Source organism: Mus musculus, chromosome 7 (assembly GCF_000001635.26).
Source record: "Mus musculus strain C57BL/6J chromosome 7, GRCm38.p6 C57BL/6J".
NCBI classification, from domain to species: domain Eukaryota; kingdom Metazoa; phylum Chordata; class Mammalia; order Rodentia; family Muridae; genus Mus; species Mus musculus.
The window spans coordinates 70,571,579-70,594,193 of record NC_000073.6 but is presented as its reverse complement, the minus strand read 5'-3'; the positions used below and the strand labels follow the sequence as shown (position 1 = coordinate 70,594,193).

At 40.9% G+C, this 22,615-nt stretch overlaps 1 protein-coding gene and 1 long non-coding RNA gene across 7 annotated transcripts in view; one reads left to right on the top strand and one right to left on the bottom strand.

Moving 5' to 3' along the window:
* The first annotated feature begins 6,751 nt into the window (after window positions 1-6,751).
* On the top strand, window positions 6,752-7,741 carry Gm35894. Its single transcript, XR_391594.3, has 2 exons — window positions 6,752-7,234; window positions 7,559-7,741. It is a non-coding gene; the product is annotated as a predicted gene, 35894 (long non-coding RNA).
* A 1,491-nt stretch (window positions 7,742-9,232) lies between these two features.
* Window positions 9,233-22,615, bottom strand: part of Gm44812 (predicted gene 44812) — a 75,805-nt gene continuing 62,422 nt past the window's right edge. For 2 of the 6 annotated variants that reach the window (XM_030243182.1, XM_030243181.1), the window contains 3 exons: window positions 16,309-16,384; window positions 11,692-11,772; window positions 9,233-10,658 (listed from right to left, as the gene is read on the bottom strand). In XM_030243182.1, the coding sequence (XP_030099042.1) occupies window positions 10,477-10,658; window positions 11,692-11,772; window positions 16,309-16,384 (339 nt within the window). In that variant the 3' untranslated portion in view covers window positions 9,233-10,476. The other 4 variants (XR_001778174.1, XR_001778173.1, XR_001778172.1 and 1 more) reach the window with 4 other exon arrangements.

The window sequence follows — 22,615 nt, the reverse complement described above, 5'->3', positions numbered from 1 at the left end:
GGCCTCTCTTTGAAGTTCCTTAAATTTTCCCAGAGTGGAAATAAAGAGTCTGGATTCCTCCTAAGCCCAGAGGAACTAGGGAAAGAGTAAACGACCAGACATCTTCCTTTCCTAAAGCAGCGCTGGGGAGTGAATGAGGGCCTCCCAAATGCTAGGCAGGTGTTCTCCAGCTGGGCTCCTCTCCAGTCCAGTCACAGGCTACAAGACCCACACTTCAAGAACAAGTACTTGTATTAGTTCACAGTGCTTCACTCTCGCCAACAGCATAAAAGTACAACAGATGAAATAAAGACGGGAGGTCTCTCTGAAGTAATCACTTATTATTTTTCTTAAGCAAAATTCACACATGAATTGCCCACACAATGAACTGCCCTCTGACAGAGACAAAAATCTTTTATAACAATCTTAAAAGCATTACTCTCTCATTTCCCTTTAAAATAATTAAGCAGGGATGGAGAGATGGCTCAGAGGTGTGTAAGAAGGAGGAGCAGAGTTCGGATTCCCCCAAACCCAAGTTGGTGGGGTGAAATCCTCTCCTTGGAAAATGAAGCCCAAGGAAAGCCCAGAGCAAGCTGGCTTGGGAGATTAACCGTATTGGCAAACTTTTGGTTTGATTGACTGTGCCTCAGTGAGTCATGTAAGTCATAAACAGAAACCGAGCCACATTCTGGGTAAGGACCAAATATCTGACTTCAAAGTTCTCTCCTCTTCCATGGATGTCTCCTGGAAATGAGATGTTAGTAAACCCCCGCTTAAACTGCTGGCTTCAAGGCCTCTCCATATAATCCCAGGACTTTGACCAGATTCCAGGAACTTGTGTGTATGTTACTGGCTCTTTGACTCTTTCAAGTTATGTGTCATACCATTGTCCAGATGGCTCTTTCAACCCCTCCACTTCAAATCATATGAATCTACGCCTCTTTTTCTTCTAAACAGTCTGTCTAGTTCTGACAGTTGGCCATTACCCTAACACGTGACCAAGGCAACTCTGCAGTCACCCAAGACTACCCACAGTACAACTGGCTGAAGTCATAGCGCAGAACTTTGAATTCACAGGAAAGGGATGGAGAGAATGAAAGACAAACCCTGAGCTGCGGAGACTGAGCCGGGTTCTCGCAAAAGATATTCCTCAAAGCAATTGTCTCTCCCTTGATGCAATGCCAATGAAGATAAAGTTGCCTTAAAAAAAAAGTATGTTTCTGTGGGGGATTGCAGGGGGGTGGAGATGCTGATCATGACAGACAGGTAGAGGCCCAAGGACAATCTTATGAAATCATTTCTCTCCTTCCTTTAAGTGGGTTCTTGGAATCAAACTCAGGTTGTCAGGCCTGCATAGAAACCTGCTTTATCTGCTGAGCTTTCTTAAGGGCCCAGGCTGATGTCTCTTAAAAATAAACATGACTTTTCAGAGGAAAATGTATTTATACTTTTTTATTTTAAAATATACTTCTGGCTGGGTGTGATGCCATAGCTTTTGATGGGAACACTAAAAAGGAAGAAACCAACAGAGCTGTGTAAATTAAGAGGACAACCTGGTGTACTTAGTGAGTCCCAAGTCAGGACGCTACATTCATAGTGAAACCCTGTGTCAAAAACAAAAAAACAAAAAAACAAAAAAACAAAAACAAAGAAAACAACAACAACAAATACAAAATAGTCTCAACATTTGTCACCCAACTTACATAAGATATGGATTTATATTCAAGGCACACCTATATATGCACATATGTATTCCTTATAAACATTTTGTAAGAGTAAAGTCTTTCAAATGGTGACTTGTCTCATCAATAAATTATTCTAGAAAAGGTTTTAAAAGAAATACTATTTTAAAATCAGATATTTTAGATTAACTTGATTAAAAACAAAACCGTAGCCTGGTGGCTCATGGGAAATGGTTAAAAGTCTGAGAAAGAAACCCTGATGATAAACATAACGTGTCCACCTTCGTACACAGCGTTGCTAAAGGTTCCTGGCGGGTTTCATGTTCTTTGATTTTATGATGAATGCAGAATAATTCAATATTCTTTAATCAAAAGTTCCCCTTCCTATGAAATCAAAAGTGATTCCACATCATCCTGTAACTACTGAGTGATAGCATTCATCCTCTTTCCTTTTTTCTTTAATCAAAAAGATTAGTCGCCCTGAAAAATTAACTAATGAGGAATTTTGTTAATATGGAAGATTTTCTCCCTCCCTCCCTTCCATCTGAGTATGTGGCTCTGAGCAAAGTCCTCTCTTCTTTAGCTAGAGTCATAGCAGTTTCTGTTTCTAACCTGGGAAGAATGCGGTGGGGACTGAAAAGCCCCTGCCCCATTGTCCCACTCCCCGGCACTGATCCTTGCTTTTAACATCATAATGAAGGATGCTCTTTAGTGGATTATCTTGAGAAGGGATTAACTCCTTCAAGTCTTCTTAGGGGGAAAGGTGTTTTGAGCCTTAAATACACACCAATTGCCTGCTTAACTTTTCATCTTATTTTGAAAACTGCCCAGCTGGAATTCAAATTCTTTTCCATAGAGCTGAATTTTATTAGTAGCAAAGTTGGAGTTGGGCGCAGCAGATGCTAAATATAAGCGCTGTTCTTTTAATCTCGTGGGGCCAAATGTTTCAGATATTTCACTGAGACGGGGCCGTCAGGATAAGTCTCAATCTAAACTCTGCAAGTGCTGAAATCCTCACCCATCTCCCAGACACAGAGTTTAAGCCTGCTGGAAGACCACGTTTTTTTACCCCAACTTCGCCTTTAAACTCCACTTGTCTAGATCCCCCCTGTTCTGGGGCTTTTAACATTATCAGTGCTGTTTTAAGTCACACTCAAAGTAGAGCCCAATGTCTAATAAACACACACTCGCTTGAAAATGTGAATAGTTGGTCTATAATTTATAATCAGGTGGCTTCCTCCACCTTTATCTTAATAACAATTTATTTCTGCCTGCCTGCTGCATGTATGCCTTTGTTCCAGATACACGGGACCCTTCCTCCAACCTGATTTCTATGAACTACAATGTTGTATTGGATAACTTTTACCAGGGAACTAGATAGTTCTTGCCTTGTACAGGCGCCGCCTTTTCTTTTAACTCAAACTTCTTTTCCTGGTAGATTATAACTTTTCTTTTGTTCAACAACCCCCCCCCCTTTTTTTTTGGCCAGAGAAAACAATCATTTTTTTAAATGCCTGTTTAATGCAGAAAATTACACCCCCCCCCCCATTACACACACACACAGGAGAGAGAGAGAGAAAGAGAGAGAGAGAGAGAGAGAGAGAGAGAGAGAGAGAGAGAGAGAGAAACTTTTTCTAAGACCTCTTTCAGGGTCATTCGTTTTAACCAAATGATAACACACATCACCCGCAGCTTTTAATAATAATAAAAACGTTATATGCTGAACGCATGTCTTAAAATCCAGATCCAAGAAAACTTCAATTAACAAAAAAAGTCAGGACAATGAATTTTGGTGATTCTTTTGCACATTGAAAGTTTGCAGGTGCACAGTTCTTCTGAGGCACATGAAATAAAGGCTGGCTCTTTTGATATCTATACATCCCCGCACACACTAACTATCCTAGAGGCTCCGCTTTAGTGGCAATAACCCTCCACATTCTTTCAGGGTAAACTCTTTAAGGAGTCATGAATTTTATTTATACTCTCTCTCTCTTTGAGAGTCTTTTGTTTATTTGCTGTTTCTTTCTTTGTGAAATAACACTCCCAGAGGAAAATCCCCTCTCTGCTTAAGGAATTAGGCCAGAGACAAAAGCAGTGAATTCTTTAAGCCTTGTTTTGTGCTAAGAGAAATGTTTGACATTTCTGTGGAGAGGTGTTTAGTTTGGACTCATTAGGTCTTAGGGACACTCTTTTCTCTTTCTTGGTCTTTCAGTTTCTGCCACTGTTCCCCCCACCCCACCCCATGTTTGGAAGACTGAAGAGAATTTACCAGAGAGTAGAGTGTAATTAGGTTTCCTATGAGCCAAATGCAAAAATCCAGTTGTTTTTTAAAGGAATCTCCCTTGCACAGCAGGTCCAGAGCTGAGTCCCACTTCCTCATACCCATCTGGGCCTGAGAAGCAGAAGCATAAACACAGAAGGGCGCTTTCTCTGATGGAGATGAATACTGTCCATGAAACTCTTTTAAAGAAAGTTGCTTGTCCAGTGCTCTCACGCATCACTGTCTGACCAACGCTTTCAGTTCCCCATGCTTTCTCTAGGAACAAAATAAACTCGGGTTTTACATGAATTGTATCACAAAGAAAGAATTTTAATTATTTTTGTTTTAGATGCATTGTCTAGCCACAGTTTCTTCCCACAATCGTTTAAAAGATATTTATGGCCTTGCCTGAGTATCAGAGCTCAAACATTTGGCTTCCACTGGTAATAGAGATGTCATACTGGCTTGTTAATTTTCTTGCCTGAATTTGGACAAGCACAAATCTTTTGTAATTTCCCCCAATCTCATTGGATGTGGTTTTAAAAAAAATGTGAAGGAGATGAGGTAGGAAACAGAGGAGTCCTACATTGACACCACACCTCACAGAGTGAGGAAGTCAATAAGGTAGCAGGACACCATGGACCAGAGCGTCAGCAGATGACATCCTTACTGCCATGCAAGCATGCAGTACATCTCTTGTCTGGTCTTCAAATCATTCGCAGATCTAGTTCTGAAAGTAAAGATGAAAGGGGGTGTGGAAGATGAGAAAGAGAAGAAAGAAAAAGGAGAGAAGAAAGAACGGGGAATAATAATAAGAAAAACAGAAGGGGGAAGCAGAAGGGAAAGAGGAGGGGGAGGACAAGGAAGGAGAAGGAAAAGAAGACAGAAACACTAAAGAGAAGTTTAGTGTCTGGGATTAAACAGGAAACACTCAGAAATAGATCCTTCTACTCCTGGACTGTGCCACAGTACAGTACGCCTCCCTGGTCTGCATCCATTGTTCCAAAGTACTCACTTGTCTGTTTTGAAATTGTGGAGAAGCCACAGCCTTGTCCACCCAGCCCTGTCATGAAAGATGGAGATGAAGGGCTAATTTCCTTGGGCCTGTTGACTTTAGGAGAAAGTTTTTGTCATATATACCCAAGGAGCTTCCTTCAGTCAGTGTGACAGTGCAACCTGCTAAACAGTCACTTGAATGTTTCCGAAAGTTCCTTCTACATCCAGCAAACCTCAGTAGAGAAAGGTTGACCTACTATTTGTCTCTCATTTACTTACTGACTTGCTTACTTATTAATTGTACAGCATCTTTCTAGGCAGGATCTCACTATGGAGACCAGGGTAGCCTTGAACTCACTGGAGATCTTACTGACTCTGCCTCCTGAGCACTGTAATCAAAGACACGAGCCACCACTCGCAAGATTCTTCCTCTTTCTAAAACCCTTGGTAGTAAATTGTATTTGTGGTTCTTGAGATGCTGGAGGTTCACATCACCAGCTCTTTGGCTCCACGTTATTTAGAGGCCTTTGAGAGAAAGCATAAAAGGAAGAGGAAACAAAAAAGTTGATTGAAACCACTGGTTTCTTAAGAACAGTAAAAGATAAATCCACCTGATCTTTTCACTGTAAACAGGAAAGGATAGTAAGAAAACCTTTGTGGGAATGCATGAATACTAAAACGTGTAAGTAATTATTTAAGGCCCAAAAAAGATTGCTAACCTAATATTAATTTAATAACCCCAAGAAAGATTGCTAACCTAATATTAATTTAATAACCCCTAGGGTTGAAGTTTTAGCTTTTAAAAAACTATTATTTAGAATTCCATACACGAATACCATGTTTACATCTTTCCTTGTTTTTTTTATTTCAAAGTTATATTTTATTTAATTATTTATTTGTATGAGTGTTTTCCCTACACATGTCTATGTGCATCATGGGTATGCAGTTCCTGCATAGGCCAAAAGAGGGAGTTAAAGTCTCTAGAACTAGAGTTACAGTTGCAGTGAGCTACCACCTGGGTGCAGAGAAGCAAACATGTGTCCTGTGGAAGGGCAGCAAGCACTCTTAACTGCTGAGTCACCTCTCCAGCATACATTCTTCTCTTAGAAAGGAAAAAAAAAGTCTCTAGTAGAAAAGGAGAACAGAGAGACAGAAGGAAAGGGAGAAATGGCATGAAGTATCAAGTATCAAGGTCAGCCCAGATGAGTCAACTGAACTGAGTTCCCACTAGCTTATCAGTCCTGAATTCCCGAGCAGGAGACCAATGCCCTGAAGTGAGGGTGGTACATCACTACCTTGAAACAATTACAGAGACTCAGGAGGAGCCTGTGTTTCTGCTCCCAAAGGATTCCAAAAGGGCTAGTAAAGGTTTTCACCTTTTCTGCCAGGGCAGGGCGACAGAGCCACTGTCCTTACAGAAATGCTACTTTGGGCAAGAGTACCGATGAAGAAACTTTTGTGAGAAATCAATTTGGGATTTCATTATACAGAATAAGTTTGGGTGGGTTACAAAGATTTTTAAATAATCTTTTTTTTTTAAATTCTCTTTCATAATAAAACTCAAAGATAACAGAAGGAAACTCTTCTTAAAGACTCCCCCCTCCCCCAAGAACACAGTTTACTTAAAATATGATTTGATGTGTTAATAATTCCGTGGCGGGTAGACTGGGCTATTTGTCAGCGGAACGCCGTTAAACAGAAGACCCACGATGAGGACGTAACTATGATGGGGCTGGCTTTGCAGCCATGCATCTATTCATACCATATAAAATCAATTACTGTAAGTCTCACAGGGCTGTTTTCTGTCAATCTACCAGGCAGAATGAGTCCTAATGTGTGTAGACTGCTATAGAGAATGCTTTGCCTCTTAAGCCTGGAGTCCTTGACCCCACTCCTCAGTGTGAAGATTCGGGTCTTCATAAATTGCAATTATTTAGAACCAAGTGTGTTTCTGTATTTTAAATCTTTGTGTAAACACACTTCTCGTATCCTAAACAAAAAAAAAAGCTCCCTCCCCTACAGAACATTCCTACAATCTGTTCATTACTATGCAGATTATAACTTTAAATAAACATGATCCCTAAACTTCTTAATAAAGACAAATTGCCTTCTTTGCTCATTATGGAGACATATTTTTGAGATTACGCCGAGAAGGCACGCACTTCTGAGTCACTATTTCTTTACATCAGTGGTTTGTGCACATCTCACCCTCCCTCACCTCCTTGCAGAATGACTTGAAGCATTAAGGATGTGATTTGGTCCCATATTCTCAGAAGATGCCCCTCTGGTGCTCTTGGGTGAGGTCTCAGATGCTCTGGTATGTATTAGAAGATAATGTGGTTGATTTCCAAAGGGAATCGTTGAGCGAGAGGAGATGGATGTATTTGTAGAGCCTTTGCTGGAAATAAGCAAACATCCTCAGAAAATTGCTCAGAGGACATTATTGTTCTTTGCTGGATGAATTTCATTTAGATCCCTCAGCATCTTGTGTCGTAGTTTAACGGGATTAGCATGAAGCTAACGGTGCCTTTCTAACAACCGCAGACGACAAAGTGCTTTATCCGTAAAATTTTGCAAAGGTTTAAAAAAAAATTTCTTCCAGATTTCAGCAAAATATTTTTAAATGAATGTTTCTTTATAGGCACTAACAGGAGGTTTTGGTGCAATATTAACGAAGCAGAACCTAATTCCGGACAATTTTCCATACATGACGTGGCTATTAAGAGTTCCGGGGCAGATGCCAGTTCTAATGTGATGATCATACTTCCTCTACTTATTTGTATTTTTTTTAATTCATTGCTACACAATAAAGACTTTTCCAATAGATTGCCTGTCATTTTTGAAACAAGAAGTATGACGAACTATAGCATACTTGCCTCGTTGTGCTTTCTGAAGCTCACTATAGATGATGCAGGAGGTAAACTTTATACACTGGTAAAAGAAAATGTCTGAGCCCCCTCTTTCGCATCTCCTCTGTTTACCTCTAACGTGGTTCTGATTTACTTGTTGCACAGACTGACCACTGGTCAAGAAAGAATTCCTGTCTGTAGAATACAACGCTTTCCTGTAGAGCAGCTCGAGGCTCCGGTTGTCAGATCTCAGAGCCTGTCATCTCCACACACTCGGCTCTAAATGCTTCTGCCTTCCACGGCGAAACTAACCAGATAACCTTATGTGTTTATACTCACCGAGCTATGACAGGAACCGTTAGTTTTAATTTTCCAATGTGATAACATTGCAATGGAAGCTCCCAGTGAGAAAACTCGTGTTTCATAAAACTAGTTCTCATTTATACATGTAAAAAAACCTTACAGCATTGGAGAGTTGTGATATCTTAGAGCCTTATTTTTTTAAAGAAAAACTTTAAAGTTTAAAACCAATTCACACCAAATAAATTTTAATTTAGTCTTAAAAATGTAAAAATGCAGAGTTGGAAAATGCAGAGTGATCACTTGACTCCAAATGACAGCAAATGAAAGGGTCACCTAAATTTCATTTTTTGTTAATAAATTTCTTGTTTCAGGCACTTGTGACTGATTAGGATTCATGGTAATAGAACTGGAAAACACTCACATTAAAAAGACAACCAAAATTCCAAATTAGGGAAAATACCACATTAACACGATTCCTAAAAGCATTTTCTAGGTGACCATCAAGTGAATCTACACTCGTCTTGATGCTACCTTAAGTGGTGTCTGCACTCTTACTCCTGAGATCCATTCACACTCAGGAAAATACTGTGCAAGAGAATAGTGTGTGTGTCTCTCTCTCTGTGTGTGTGTGTGTGTGTGTGTGTGTGTGTGTGTGTGTGTGTGTGCACGTGCATGGTCAAACACACATCCATGTATGTGTACGGTGATGTTTTCTGTATTTCCATCACAGATCCCTGACTTCCATTCCTGCCATACAGAGTCCAATTCCATTGCAATCCTTTTTCTTTAGCTTTAGTTAAATCCAAGGTAAAGATGTGAGCTTAAGAGGTTGTAATCTAGAGTGCATGAGAAAGCAAGCACTTTTCAGATGCTTCCACGTCTGCCTCTTGGCTACTTAAGGACTTCATTGATCAGTATCATCATCATCATTACCACCACCACCACTAACACCACCACCATCATCATCACCATCATTTGGATTTTTGTTACTGGTTTTTTGTTTGTTTGGGGTTTTGTTGTTGTTGTTGTTGTTGTTTGTTTTGTTTTGTTTTTGTTTTTGCAAAACTTTGTAGGCGTTTTACTCAAAGACCAGAATGGCATAAAATAGCAGCAATGTTACCCATTCTGAAACATATTTCAACATCTATTACAAACACATCCTATTGCTCATATAAAATAACTTTTTACTTCTCGCTAGAAGATAATTCCAGGAAGGTTGTCTAAAGTTGAAGACATATAAACAAGCGAAAGATTGAAGAGGAATGTGGCTTACAACACTCTGTTCAGTTTTGAGAAGCAAACAATCCCTGCTCCACAAGGAAACCTACCACGCTTCACCCTAGAGCAGACCAGAGGTTCTGCAGCTTTTCTTGGCTTCTGGCCACTGTTCGCCCACATCATAGGTATGAGATCGCCACGGGGTGTTCTTTCCTCCGGTCTTGGCTCCACTTCCGGGTACTAAGGGCAACATTGAACCTCACCTTTGACCTTCCTAAAACAGAAAGGGTGAGGACGACACAGCAGGGACACCTCTCCTTGCTAGTCGGGATTACTGAAACGAAGGACTGTATATTGACCTGTGTGTGGATTGCAGCACAGCTGGCGTTTTCGATCTTGAATACAGGCATACAGGCGTAGTCAACAATGCTGTAGCTAAATCAACTATCCAGAGATACCAGCTGCAGAAGCCAAGATACCTCCAGTCACATTTTTAAACTAGCTGCCCTGAGTATACAAAAGCTGGATTACCCCGGAAGTGTGTTAGGCCCAGTGTATCTCACAACACAGAGGAACAGATAAAAGATCCACCACCTGTGTGGGAGTCCCTGGTGGCTTCTTGGGTTTTAAGACGCAATTGTTGAATAAAAGAACAAAGAGACCAAGAGAAAGGATGCCAGACAACTATTTAGACTTAGTAGCCAGCCAAGGGGTCACCAAGGGGGAGATCACTCCAGATCAAAGCCAAGTCCCTGGGAAGCAGGCATGCGCATGCGTGCCCATCCAGTATCTCTCCACTTCACCTATGCAGATATTAAGTCAACTCTTTACACAGGCTTCTTACCTTGCAACTAGATACATCAAGAGTATAACTTAATGCGCTTGTGGCCATTGATCGTTTCAAAATAAAAAGACAAGCATGGGGGAGTCTTTTCCCCCCAACCAATCAGCACTGGAGTGTTCCATTACACAGATCTGATCATCTCTTTCTTTGGTTTGGTTGCCTGCATGAAGAGCACATTTCACAGTGAAGACGAAGTTCACCATTCCTCCTTGTGGTGGGGTGAAAGCAAGGCTCACAGGGACAAATCAGGATCACTGAGAGATCCATGTGAACGTTCTGGAATCCAGATCTCCCAACACAGTTCAACAGTGGGGTCAAAATTTCTTCCCTAGACACAAGCATCAGTCACCACGTGTCTGAAAAAAAAAATCCCCACCGAGCAGGATACCCTTCTCCAATGGATGGAAAGGAGCTCGCAGCTGAGCTTCTAGCTCTGTCAAATAATATTTGCCTGTCCTCTTCCAAATCCTGGTTTTGTTGAGTCTCCAATAACTCCTTTTCTTCTAGAAACATTGTCATATGTTCACCTAGAAGCAGACAAAGAAAAAATAACTCCCCAAAGCTAAAAAACTAAAATAAAATTCTATCTCGAGGTAAATAACAAGAGAACTTGGTTATATTGATCATTTGGAATGATCTGGTAATATCACCTATTTTTGAAAGCATTCTTCTTTAGCTTAATTGAAGAAAATTGTTTCTGAAATAAATACGTAGATTCCTCTGATTTCACCAAACACTAGGAAAGAATTAAATTTCATGCCAATAGTATCATATGGTATTATACCCTCTCTGCTTTTTTTTTTTTTTAAGAAGTCATAAATGTTTCCAATTTGGAAGGAGAACTTGTAAATTTTGTAAAGTTGAACATTGGTTGTGCATCCAGATTCTCACTGGGCACCTGGTAAGCTTCCTTGGAGTTTGTCGCCCTCAGTGTATTGATTCAACGGTTTCTTTAAAACATCCGCACTGAAACACAGAAGACGCATGCTGCTTAAAAGCTGCTGAAAGGTGATTCTAGGCTTGAAATTTAGAAAAAAAAAGGCTGAGTTTCATTTTGTACAACAAGCCCTTTTTCAGTCTGATGAAGTGCATTAAGCCGGACAGAGAGACAATCTCCTGTAATTGTCAGCAGATTGGCAATCTGACATATCATTCTGGCAAACTTGAACTTAATTGCTAAAATATGACTTCATAGCAAGTACAAGTGTGCTCTGGCAATGTCAAGTTATCCCAAACCACATGACTTGACTTCTGCTGGAGAATTCAAATTGAAGATTTATCCCAGGTCGAAGCTGCGACTTGTGCATTCTGCGAGAACTCAATAGACAGGGAAACGGGATATCGTTAAAGCATTGCTGTGCCCCAGGGGTCAATGTCAGATACAATCTAATTTAACATCTTTATTAAGGATCTCGAAGAGGGAGTAAGCCACATATTAATGAAATGTGCAAATGATATTAAGCTGGGAGCTGGTGTAACCACCAGTAAGGACAAAGAAATAATAGAAAAGCGCCAAAAGAGGTTAAAACTCCTCACAGAAAATTATTGCATGGAAATCACCTTTCTGGGATGGATCATTGGGAAGATGAGCGCTGGGAGTCTGAAGTCTCAAAGTTTGCTGTGTTGTAGCCACCTGGGAACCTAGAGGAAGGAAAAGAGGGCAGCCCAGAGTCAGGATCTAATTTAGACACCAACACAAACATCGCACATTATGTAAATGCAGTTAGCCTAAAAAAAAAAAAAGTGAAAATTTACATATGACCCAGCTCAGTATAGCAACTTAGCCATCCCAATTCAGGTAACTATTAAAGACTGTTCCGTGACACTGTGGACACACTAGCACACACTAACACACACAGTTCTGGGAAAGGAAACAAAAGGTAGCTAGCTCATCAGGAACGAAAGACATCCCACCTCAGAACCCTCTTCTCACACGTACCCTAGCTCACAAAAGCAAAAGATGTGTTTAATAAGCAAACATAGCGAAATAGTTTTTGAGATCCTGACTGTTTAGCCTTTTCTGGTTTTCATCACCTCTTTCTCCTCCCCCTGACCCCTAACTGTGACATCTACTCTGAAACCTGACTTTGTCAAAGCTGTTAGTAAACTAAGGTGACCAAAGGCAGCTCTTGCAGGCTACAGACACAAGAAGATGCGTGGCTGCTTTTGACTGCTTGAGATCATCCAGTCTCCATCACTTCTATTCCTGCTCCAAGGACAACTACTGTGGCCACTTTTGGATTACCTGTAGTTTTAAGGAATTTTAAGCTGACTGTCTTGTATTTTAAGGCTTCTGGTTTTGCCCCTTAGAGTTGCTTAGGAACTGCTGACAGGAGAACTATAAGAAGTGTTTGGTACAAAGCCTATGCTTTGAGACAAACCTAAGGACTATACCTTTCGTACGATGGCTGGTGACTTCTATAAAGCTGGAGGAGATGACCAGCTGTTAAGTACACTTGCTGTTCTTGCAGAGGAAGCAGTGCCATCCCCAGCAGCCATGTGGCAGCTTACAGCCCTGTATAACTCCAGTTCCAGGGTTTCTAACACGCTCTTTTGGCTTTTGTGGATACCAGGCATATACATGGTGCACATACAGACAGACAGAGAGGTAAAATACTCATACACACAAAAGAAAAAGAAAAAAAAAATAAAGTAGCTTCCAGTTTTCTACTAGTTTTTCTTGTGATCCTTTGCTTGTTTTCAGATTCCAAGAGAGAAAGGAAACAAAGAACAATTCTCTGGAGCCCAGATGTGCCAAGAGAGAACACGCTGACCTCCCACAGAGTCCACACAGTATGATTTTAGCTGGGAACCACCTAAAATTCATACACACACACACACACACACACACACACATGCACATATATGAAAAAATCTAATAACCTCAAATGACTATCACATATCTTGGAGAATAACTTTGCCTCTGTATCAAAAAATGTATATATCATTGATGCCATATAATTGATGTGAATATGCAAGACTTGGAATAATGAATGGAATAATGACCCAAGAAGGACTACTGCAGACACCGAAGTAAGGCATCTAACAGGTGTATGTGCTGAACACCCTCAGACACACTTGCCAAAAACGAAAAAGAATTGTTTGAAATATACTAAAAGGAGTGAGTAGATATGTAGAGTTGAATTTAAAGAAAAAAAGTGGGCTAAGTCTTAAGTTTTTTTTTTAACCCATCAACCATTTCATAGGTTTAATACATCTAACTACCACTGAAATAATAAGTCATTGGTGATTATCAAGAACCAATGAGTTAGAATATATTCTTCACAGAAAGATAGGGTTTCCGATAGTTGGTTAGCTGAACTCATATGTAAAATGGAAACTCAATGTAGATCGCCCACAACATCAATCATAAGGAACTTCACTCCACCCTGACCAGGTTCTGGCCAAAAAATTTTAAAAAGCTTTCCAAAATGATATTTTGATATTTTGGGTTTTTTTCTTAATATACAATTTGGAAATTATACTGGAAGTCCAACTATGGAAAATTTTTAGAGATTTTTCTAAGGGATTAAAAATAGGATTTCCCCTCCTCTCTTTGGAGAATACTAAATTCAGATTTTCTAGCTCTTTTTATGAATGTGCATGATGTTAAAATCATTGGAGCGGCCAGGATGGCTTAGCAAGTAAAGGCACTGGCCACCAAGACTGGTGATCTGAGTTTTAAGCCCAGATTGTACCTGGTGGCAGGAGAGAACTGACCCCTTCAAATTGTCTTCTAATGTCCACACACATGCACACATATGCACAATAAATAAATAAAGATGGAGGCCATCAGACATTTTAGAAGCTATTGTGTCATCCCTTCCATGTATCCAATCCTAGCTTTAGAAAACTTACAGTTAGACAAAGGAACACTAACCAACTAATACTTTCATATCACAGGGCATATCATATTAACAACACCAGTATGTCTTCCAGCAACACCACAGATAATACTTGATTTTCAATATTAAGAGGCATGTTTTAGAAGTGCTAATAATGTGTTTTTTTTCTTTTCAAAGAAAAAATATTAACTGTCAATGAGCACTACACTTTACAATCTTTGCTGATTTCCATCTTGTGGGCATGCACAAGGATTGTAATTCCCCATCTCCTTAAAACTTGGCATGAATATGTGACCTGCTTTGGTCCATGTAATGTTAATAGATAGGAAGACTCAGAGTCTGGGAAAGCTTTCAGTCGCCACCACTTGAATTTTCTTTCTCTATTTCAGCGAGCAATTGCTGCTGTGTACGCTACTAGGAAGGGAAACCTCACCTCTGTGCCCTCAACAATGCACTCGGCGAGGTCTCTCCCATGTGCCATGAGCTGTGTGTGAGTTAGAATACAACCTCTCAGATTAAACATGCTGCAACCTAGAGATGGTTCACCCTGCAGCATAACCTGACCTATCCTAGCTGATACACCTCACCATATGTAAGAACAAGCTTGGTATAGAAAGTGTTGCTCAGAACACATTCCCTTGAAATAAACTAATAGATAAATGGTCAAACAGCTCTCCTCACAAACCAAAAGATACAGAAGGGTCCTGGGAGACTGTTAACTGCTATAGTCTCCTGTTGTCCAGCCTGACAATCTGAGTTTAATCTCTGAGACTTACATAGTAGAGAGAGAGAGAGAGAACTAACTCACACAAGTTGTCCTCTGGCTTATACATATATACTTATAAATAAATAAATTGATTGATTGGTTGGTTGGTTGGTTGGTTGATCTACTGGCTGACTGGTTGACTAAAATACAGCCTTGTTTGAATGGTCACATGTCAGAATTTAAGTTTTGTAGACTATTTTGAATTTTGAGTCAGTGCCTTTTCTAGCTCATTGCCTTCTCTGAATGGCAAAAGTAAAGATAGGTCCAGAACAGCTATGGTTCCAGCACTAACTATGCCTTCCTCTTTTACTCCACAAGTAGCCTGGAGCTCTACACTCATTGACACCTGAAAAACATTTTAGAGCCTCTAACACTGCAAAAGGACTTTTCCAATTTTTCTTGACAGACATTTAAAAGGTTTTGACAAGGGGGGAAAAAAAAGAAAAGAAAAAAGAAAAAGAAATACAAGTGATAATGGGCCCATTCTTAAAACCGACTTCATGGTTATAAGCATGAGTAAAAATGAAAATAAATATGTCTAATCACAGAATGTTTAATCGTGGGAAATATAAAAAACAACCCACACTCATTTTCATTGAAGATCATTCTCTTGTATCTAATTTGAAGAGATACAGAATAAATAGCCTAACAAAGGCTCACTTTCTATTATAATGCGTCATTGATGGAGGCCCAACCACTTTGCCTGATGGATTTCAAAGCGGAAGAGTGGCAGTCACTCACAGCACCATCACTGAAAAGCTGTGTTATAGATCATTTGATTTTAACAAGACAGTTCTATGCTTCTTAAAATGAGGAAACATCGTAGCCATGAAAGAGCATTATTACAGCTGTTTTCTTGACATTCCCCTGTAGAATTTCAAAACAACACTGTGGCTCAGAGTCTTAAAACCACTTAGGAGATCTGGACCTGCTGGCACAAGCCTATAATTCCAGCTCCATGAGAGGCAGAGGCAGGAGGACTGCATGTTCAAGACCTAATGGGCTACAGAGTGAACTCAAGGCCAACTTGTAAAACTTAGTGAGACTTTGTCTCAAAACAGGGAGCTGTTTTTCTGACTTCTGGACAGGTCCTTCTATATGCAGACTTGTAATGATCAGCCACCAGAAGATTGTATTTACAGGGAATATGCTATAATGCCTAGATGGTCATGTGCACTATGTGTACTGTGGCAAATGCTATTTACTGAAGCAGGCCTGACAAGAGATGAACAATAACAGGTGAGATACTATAGTGAAGGTATACAAGTCTGTCAACACATTTCACTCAATTTACCCTTCTAGTAATGATACTTGAAAGAAGTACTGTGAGGTTCTGTTTGACGTATGAAAATGGCTAAGGCCACTACTCTGTGTTCGAGTAGTATATTAAATGAAATAAGGATTACTTGAACACAAGTGGGTAATATCCTGATGGCTGATCTGATAACCAACATGGCCTCTAAGTGACTAGTGGGCTGGTAGATACTCCAGGCAAAGAAACGATACAAGTCCTTGGTGGGATACAATAGGAAATATCTCACACCATTCAGGAAAGATGCAGCTCACCATTTACAAACGGCTTCTGTGTGAGATCTTCCACTTGGCTGTTTGCAGGATGCATTTGGCTCCAGGGCAGTTGCAACTGTAAAAGAGTCCAACTTCCGATAAGAGAACACTCCTCCTTGTAAAGGTGACTGCATTCCTTCTCCTGGAGCAACCTCTGAGGCTGCTCAGTTACCTCATAAAGTTCATACGGCTTAGGTCGCTTCTCTACTCAAGCTTGCTTTGCTCTCACCAGGCCAGGGCCATCTCTTCCCACAGATTTCTCCTGATCCTTCATGCTCCTGTTTGAGATGCGTTTCTTCAGCATGTATTTTTCTACTGGTGAGCTGGTAAACTCATCCTTCAAAAAGATGCTCATTCATATGACATCCTTTGTCAAGCTGAGTTACTTATTTGGTGTTTTGTTTGTTTGTTTGTGTTTCTTTTTTTCTTTTTTTACTAGATTGGACTCATACCGGCTCTTATCACTGTCCTTTGTGAAAGAGTGTCTATGTTATATTGTTGTTTATCTACTAACTCAAGTACGCAGACTCCACCCCTTTAGTAACTGAGAATGCACTTTAGTTTCCCAAAATATTCTTCCTGCTCAATAGGTCCAGTGTCTGGCTTATAACCGTGGACAAATATTTGACCAATGAATGAGTCAATGGAGACATAGATGGGGCCTGAATCCCACTGTTGATTTTACCAGTGACCTGCTAGGTCACTTTAGCCATGACACTGGCTTCCTATGTTCCAAATTTCTGATATGAGAACAGGGGATACTAATCGCTAAAGGGAGGCTGTGAGGATTAATGAAATAGTTTTTTTTTTTTTTCAAGCAGTCTGAGCTCCCTGGAAGAAAGGCACCAGGGAAGAAACAATGTGTGAGTGTGATTTTTTTGTGGAACACCTTTCATCTGAGACTCTCAAAGCCCTTCACCAAACATGAACTCCGTAATCTTCTCAACACGCCTGCAGCAGCACTCCACTATCACCGTTTCAGAAAAAGGAAAACCACAGACAGCAAAAGGTTAAACAAGAAGCCCATGATGCGCTCCGTTCTGAACGCCAAATCCAGCACACCCACCTCGAAGCCCTTTGAACCTGGAGACACTTGCAACTTCCCTGACACTGCCTCACAGAGGAAGCCATTGAACCGTGCCAGCTAGCTGGCAAAGAGCCAGTTGGAAGGAGGGCCTACATTAATACCTTCCACAGAAGGAGGGGTGGGATGGCTCAGCGAGGGGATGACCACAATCCTCCCCCCCACTGTAACAGTAAGTCGACAATGTAAGCAAGCCTTGCCACCCATCACTCACCTTCCTCCCAAGGCTTTGGCTCAAATCGGGCTTAGATCTTTTCAGGGTCTCCTTTGAACTTGACACCTCACTGCGCCAACTCTGTTTCTAGCCAGAAAAATGTCTCATCACCTTTGAATACAAAGGTAGCGGTTTCGCAACCAAAGAAGTAATCCCAAAATACCACATTCAGGGAGTTTTCCCTCCCTAATACTAGTTTTCCTGCTGAATCCCGTGAATGTTAGCCAAGACAGGTGGTGCTAATCTGCCCTCTAAGAGGGAAGGAAGAATGTCAGCTATTCTGCATAGACTTGAGGGGGCGGGGGCGGGGCAGTGTTTAGATCAAGCCAGGGAAACTAGTAAAAGAGAGCAGTTTCTATTTATACCTAACCAGAAAGGCGACATTTGTGCATTTTTCACAAGTGTTAAGGTTATGATTCCTATCAGTTGTAGCCCTAATGCTGGAAATTATTTGCTATAAACATATACAACATGTATAGAAATAACAAAGTTCTGTCAAGATCCCACAAGGAAGCAGCCAGAGTCGCTCCAGTTCCTTCCTTCCCCAAGGGCCACGTCAGAACAAACGTTCCAGTCCATCTTGGTTTTAAGCCTAGTACAGTAGTGTGTGTTCACTGAGATCAGTGTCTTGATGCTAAAACCTCTGGCCTTAAGTGGTCTGGCCCACAACTTCCTGCATCTGTGACCTTTTGTCCACTTTGTCACTCATGAGCCCTTTGCTCCGAAGTTAGTCACTCAGGTAAAGCTCTTCAGCACCTGGCCACCTCTTCCAGACCACAGTCCTCTCAACGGCTGTCTAACTTCCTCATACCACAGAAGCCACCTGGAATTAGGGGGAAGAGTGTGATTTCACACCAAACCTATGTGACAGTTGACCCTAACACCTGCCACCTTTTGTTCTGCAGCTCTAGAAAAGTTCCCAGAGTCCACTAAGCCTCCTCCTGAGGCCTGTAAAGGAAGAATTACAAGTCTACTTTAAAACTGTTTGAAAGGTTGGGCCTCCACACTGTGGTTTCCAGCAGAGATTGGGGTTCTTGACCCTCTGAGAAAAGGGAAGGCACACTTACTCCTCAAGTATGAGTACAGACTAAGTGTGTGTGAGTGTGTGTGATTGTGTATGTGTGTATGATTGTATATGTATGTGTGTGTGTGTGTGATTGTATATGTGTGTGTGTGTTTGTACATCTGTACATAAGAAAACCTTAGGTGTTGTCCCCGAAGTTCTGACCACTTCATTTGTTGACACAGGGTCTCTTGATGACCTGAAACTTGCCAAGTAGGGCTGGCTGGCCAGGCAACAAGCCCCAGGGACCATCTTGTTGCTGCTTCCCCCGAGATTACAAGTGTACCACGAGGCCTCACTATTTTTCCTGGGTGCTGGCATTGACCTCAGATTCACAGGCTTGTTAGTAAAGTACTTCCAAAGAGGTTCTCCTTGTAGCCCCAGACCAAAGCTTCTAAAGCCATTGCTAGCTGGATCACCTACCAGATCCAGTACACATTAAGTTGGCAAATATGTGCCTTGTTAAGTAGTTAAATATGTGCCTCTTTCATTTTAGATCAAGCCTCTTTTCCTCTCAGGGATTCATTTTACTTGTGAAGTCTTGCTTTCCATTGCATTTCAACAGTGACCTGGGCCTGTGAACCATTAAGTACTGTGTAAGCACATACTGAATATGTGGGTCTTTATGGGGCCACCTCTGTTCTGAACACAGAAATTAGAATAACCCCAGGTGAATCAGGCCAAATCTATGCCTGGTCAGTTTGCCTACTGATAATAACCATCACTTTGGCACTAATCTTCATATAAGATGGTGGGGGGGGCGGGCGGGGGCAATATAGTATACTCCTGCCTCCCTCCACCCCGGACAGTGGAGAGGATAATCATGTGGTGAATGAGCGGCAGAGCTGAGCCCTCAGGACAAGTCCACCAGCTTCCCACATGGAATTACCTCTGTCTCACACATTACAAATCATCTCCAACAAGGGAATATTCATAGTTCTTTCTGCCTCTTTCTGGCATATTTCCAAGGAGGAAGAAAGAAGCCAACCTCCTTGCCTGGACAGAGGAACCCCATGGAATTAAAAACAGCTTTGAATTTTCAAATCGGTATCTTAAACACTAAATTTTACTCACTAGAATGAACGTGTCACAATAGAGAAGTCTCCACCAGTCCAGATCTACAGACTCAAAATGTCACTGAAAATTAAGCCGTTGCTCATCGAGGTGACTCTTATGTTAAGCTATGCCTGAACATGACCGCTGGAATTTCATACCCGACTGTAGGGAGATAAAAAATGTAAATGAGTTTTGCCTGGAGGATGGTAGACTGCAGAGGTTTCTGGGGAGTGTGATAGGAAGTCAAAAAAGCTATGGTTCATCCCAAGGAAATTAACCTTGTAGTAGGGGCCAAGCTTCTCATTAATACATACTCACAGGAGGAGGAGAGGAAGAAGAAGAAGAAGAAGAAGAAGAAGAAGAAGAAGAAGAAGAAGAAGAAGAAGAAGAAGAAGAAGAAGAAGAAGAAGAAAGAAGAGAAAAAAAGCTCCCAAATGTTCCCATGACTCAGCTCTTTTCACAGAGCACAGCTATGCCTTTACGTAAAAGGAAAAAAAAAAGCCCTCTGGCCTCTGGAACATTCCCCTTTCACCAATGTAACTGGATAAATTAACACCTTTTCAATATCCTTTTTAGAATAACAAATTTCATTGGAAATTTTGAGAAAAAGAACAATTATTTGATCATCCAGAGTCTTTAGCATTTTGTCCTCAACTCCTTATTGACCTTTGATATTCTCACCAGCACTTAAAATAATTTTAATCCTCTCCATCCCCTGTCCTCCTTTTCAGAAAGGAGGGTACAAATCTAAGGGTCTTCGAAAGCATGGCCAGTAAGAAATGGAAGCTCAGTCACCCACCACATCTACACATTAATCAAAGTTTGGGGTTAAAACATTAGGGATGGTAGAGGGTCTTAGTTGGTAAAGTGCTTGCCTAGCATGCACAATGGGTTTGATCCTCACTACTTCATAAAAGACATGCTGGTATAGACCAGTGATCTCAACCAGGAATAGAGAGGTAGAAGAAACCAAAGTTCAATGTCATCTTCAGTAGGTTTGAAGGTAACCTGTGTAGACTGATTACACAGCCTTCTGTCATGACTGGCCTTGCTCCACAAGATTGGCACTATGTCAAGGGGCAAGGGGACATGACCCCTCCCCCCATCAAATAAGAAGAGAGAGAGAGAGAGAGAGAGAGAGAGAGAGAGAGAGAGATTGAGCAAGATGAAATCTATATTAAAAGGAGACAATGAAAAGAAAATGATGACATCTGGGTGAGGCCCTCAGCACACATTGATTGGGTGCAATACAGAGCCTAGAGATGCTGACCTTTGGATCTAGACCATCATGTGTATGGTAATCACGTGTCTACATTCATTGCAGAAATACAGCACAGGCAGAGAATCCATCAGCTCACTGTTCTAGCCCATCTGCAATACAATGCATAAGTTGACAGGACAAATTGAGTACTTTTATTATATTTTTTAAAAATTTGTGTGTGTGTGTGTGTGTGTGTGTGTGTGTGTGTGACTGAGAATGGAGAGTACAGATCAGAAGACATATTTTTGAGAGTCCAGTGTAGTAATCCAGTGCTTGGATACACTATGCAAGGACAAAGCAGAGAATTGGCATGCCCTCTTCACTTCTTCAAGATGGAGGGAGGTCTCTGAAGCTCTCTAATTCTTAATAAAATGTGCAGCAGGCTGTTGGGAACCATAGTCATCTGACTGCAGTGTAGTGCAGGATCTCACTGCCATTGTCTCACTGTACTTTGGCATCTTTTATCCAGAGTCCTTGCTTCCTTCCACCCATTCTACCATGGAGTAACCTCTATTAGAAGAAAACATGGAAGACTTTCAGGTAGAGACAATATATATTTATGTGATGCTTTTTAAAAATTAGATATTTATTTAACATGATGCTTTTTAATGAGGTCAGTTTCTTGGGTTTGAAAATAGCCCTAAGGCTAGTCACTACCAAGATCTCTTGTTTCTTAGGAAGTTGTATTCTGGTGTATCTGACAGTTTGCTGAGTTGTGCCCAAACAGTATTCATGGTTTCTTTGTCCTGGCATTGAGATTGTTGCTGTTCCCAAGATATCCTTGTTATTTCTTCTCACACTTCTTCCAAGAATAGAAGTATTTCTGCCTATGACATTTTGAGAACCTCTATGGGAGAGATCACCTTTAATGTCCAAGTAGGGTTAAGCCTTAAATATGTAGCATGAATTTGGTCGTTCTACACTCATATAATATATTCCCATAAAAATCGTCCCCCATAATTATTGGGTTCTAAGATTGATTACCCATACTTGCTTGGTAGGTGCACAGAGAGCTAGCTGGCTTGTGCAATTGGAAATAAAGACTTTTATGTCTACCCTTTCCTTGCTTTCTTTCTCATCTGTTTCTAATACATGCTGGAAGAGTGATGTTCTGGTTCTTTGCAGGAATGTTTCCAAATAGTGCAAGGCAGGGGTTGTTGGTTTGTGCAGGAAGGAGATGGATGGAAAGAAAATGGGTTTAAGGGAAGGTGTCAGTATAGGACTCAGAGGCTTGATTCTCAGAGATTGGCTGCAGGGTACAGTTTTATGCTGGACCAAAGCCCAGGACATTGCTTACCAACTTAGTCTCTCAGAAATTGAGTGAATGAAACCTGCATAATTCCAACCAGGGAGTGCCTACAGTTATCCACTCCCCATCTCAGGTCTACCAGCATAAACAGCACACAAGTGTCTTTACTTCCTTGAGCTTGCTTACTGCTAGTAAAACAAGAACAATGAAGGCAACAGTGATGCCTACACAAAGCTCTGGAGATGCTGAAGTGTTTTATACGTGTGAGATCATTTGTCTTAGACACAGAAATGACATGAATCTTCTCACTTTCCTTGGAGACTTTAGAAATGACACACCATGGGTGTGTAAAATATTATATTTTTAAAAAGACTAATTTA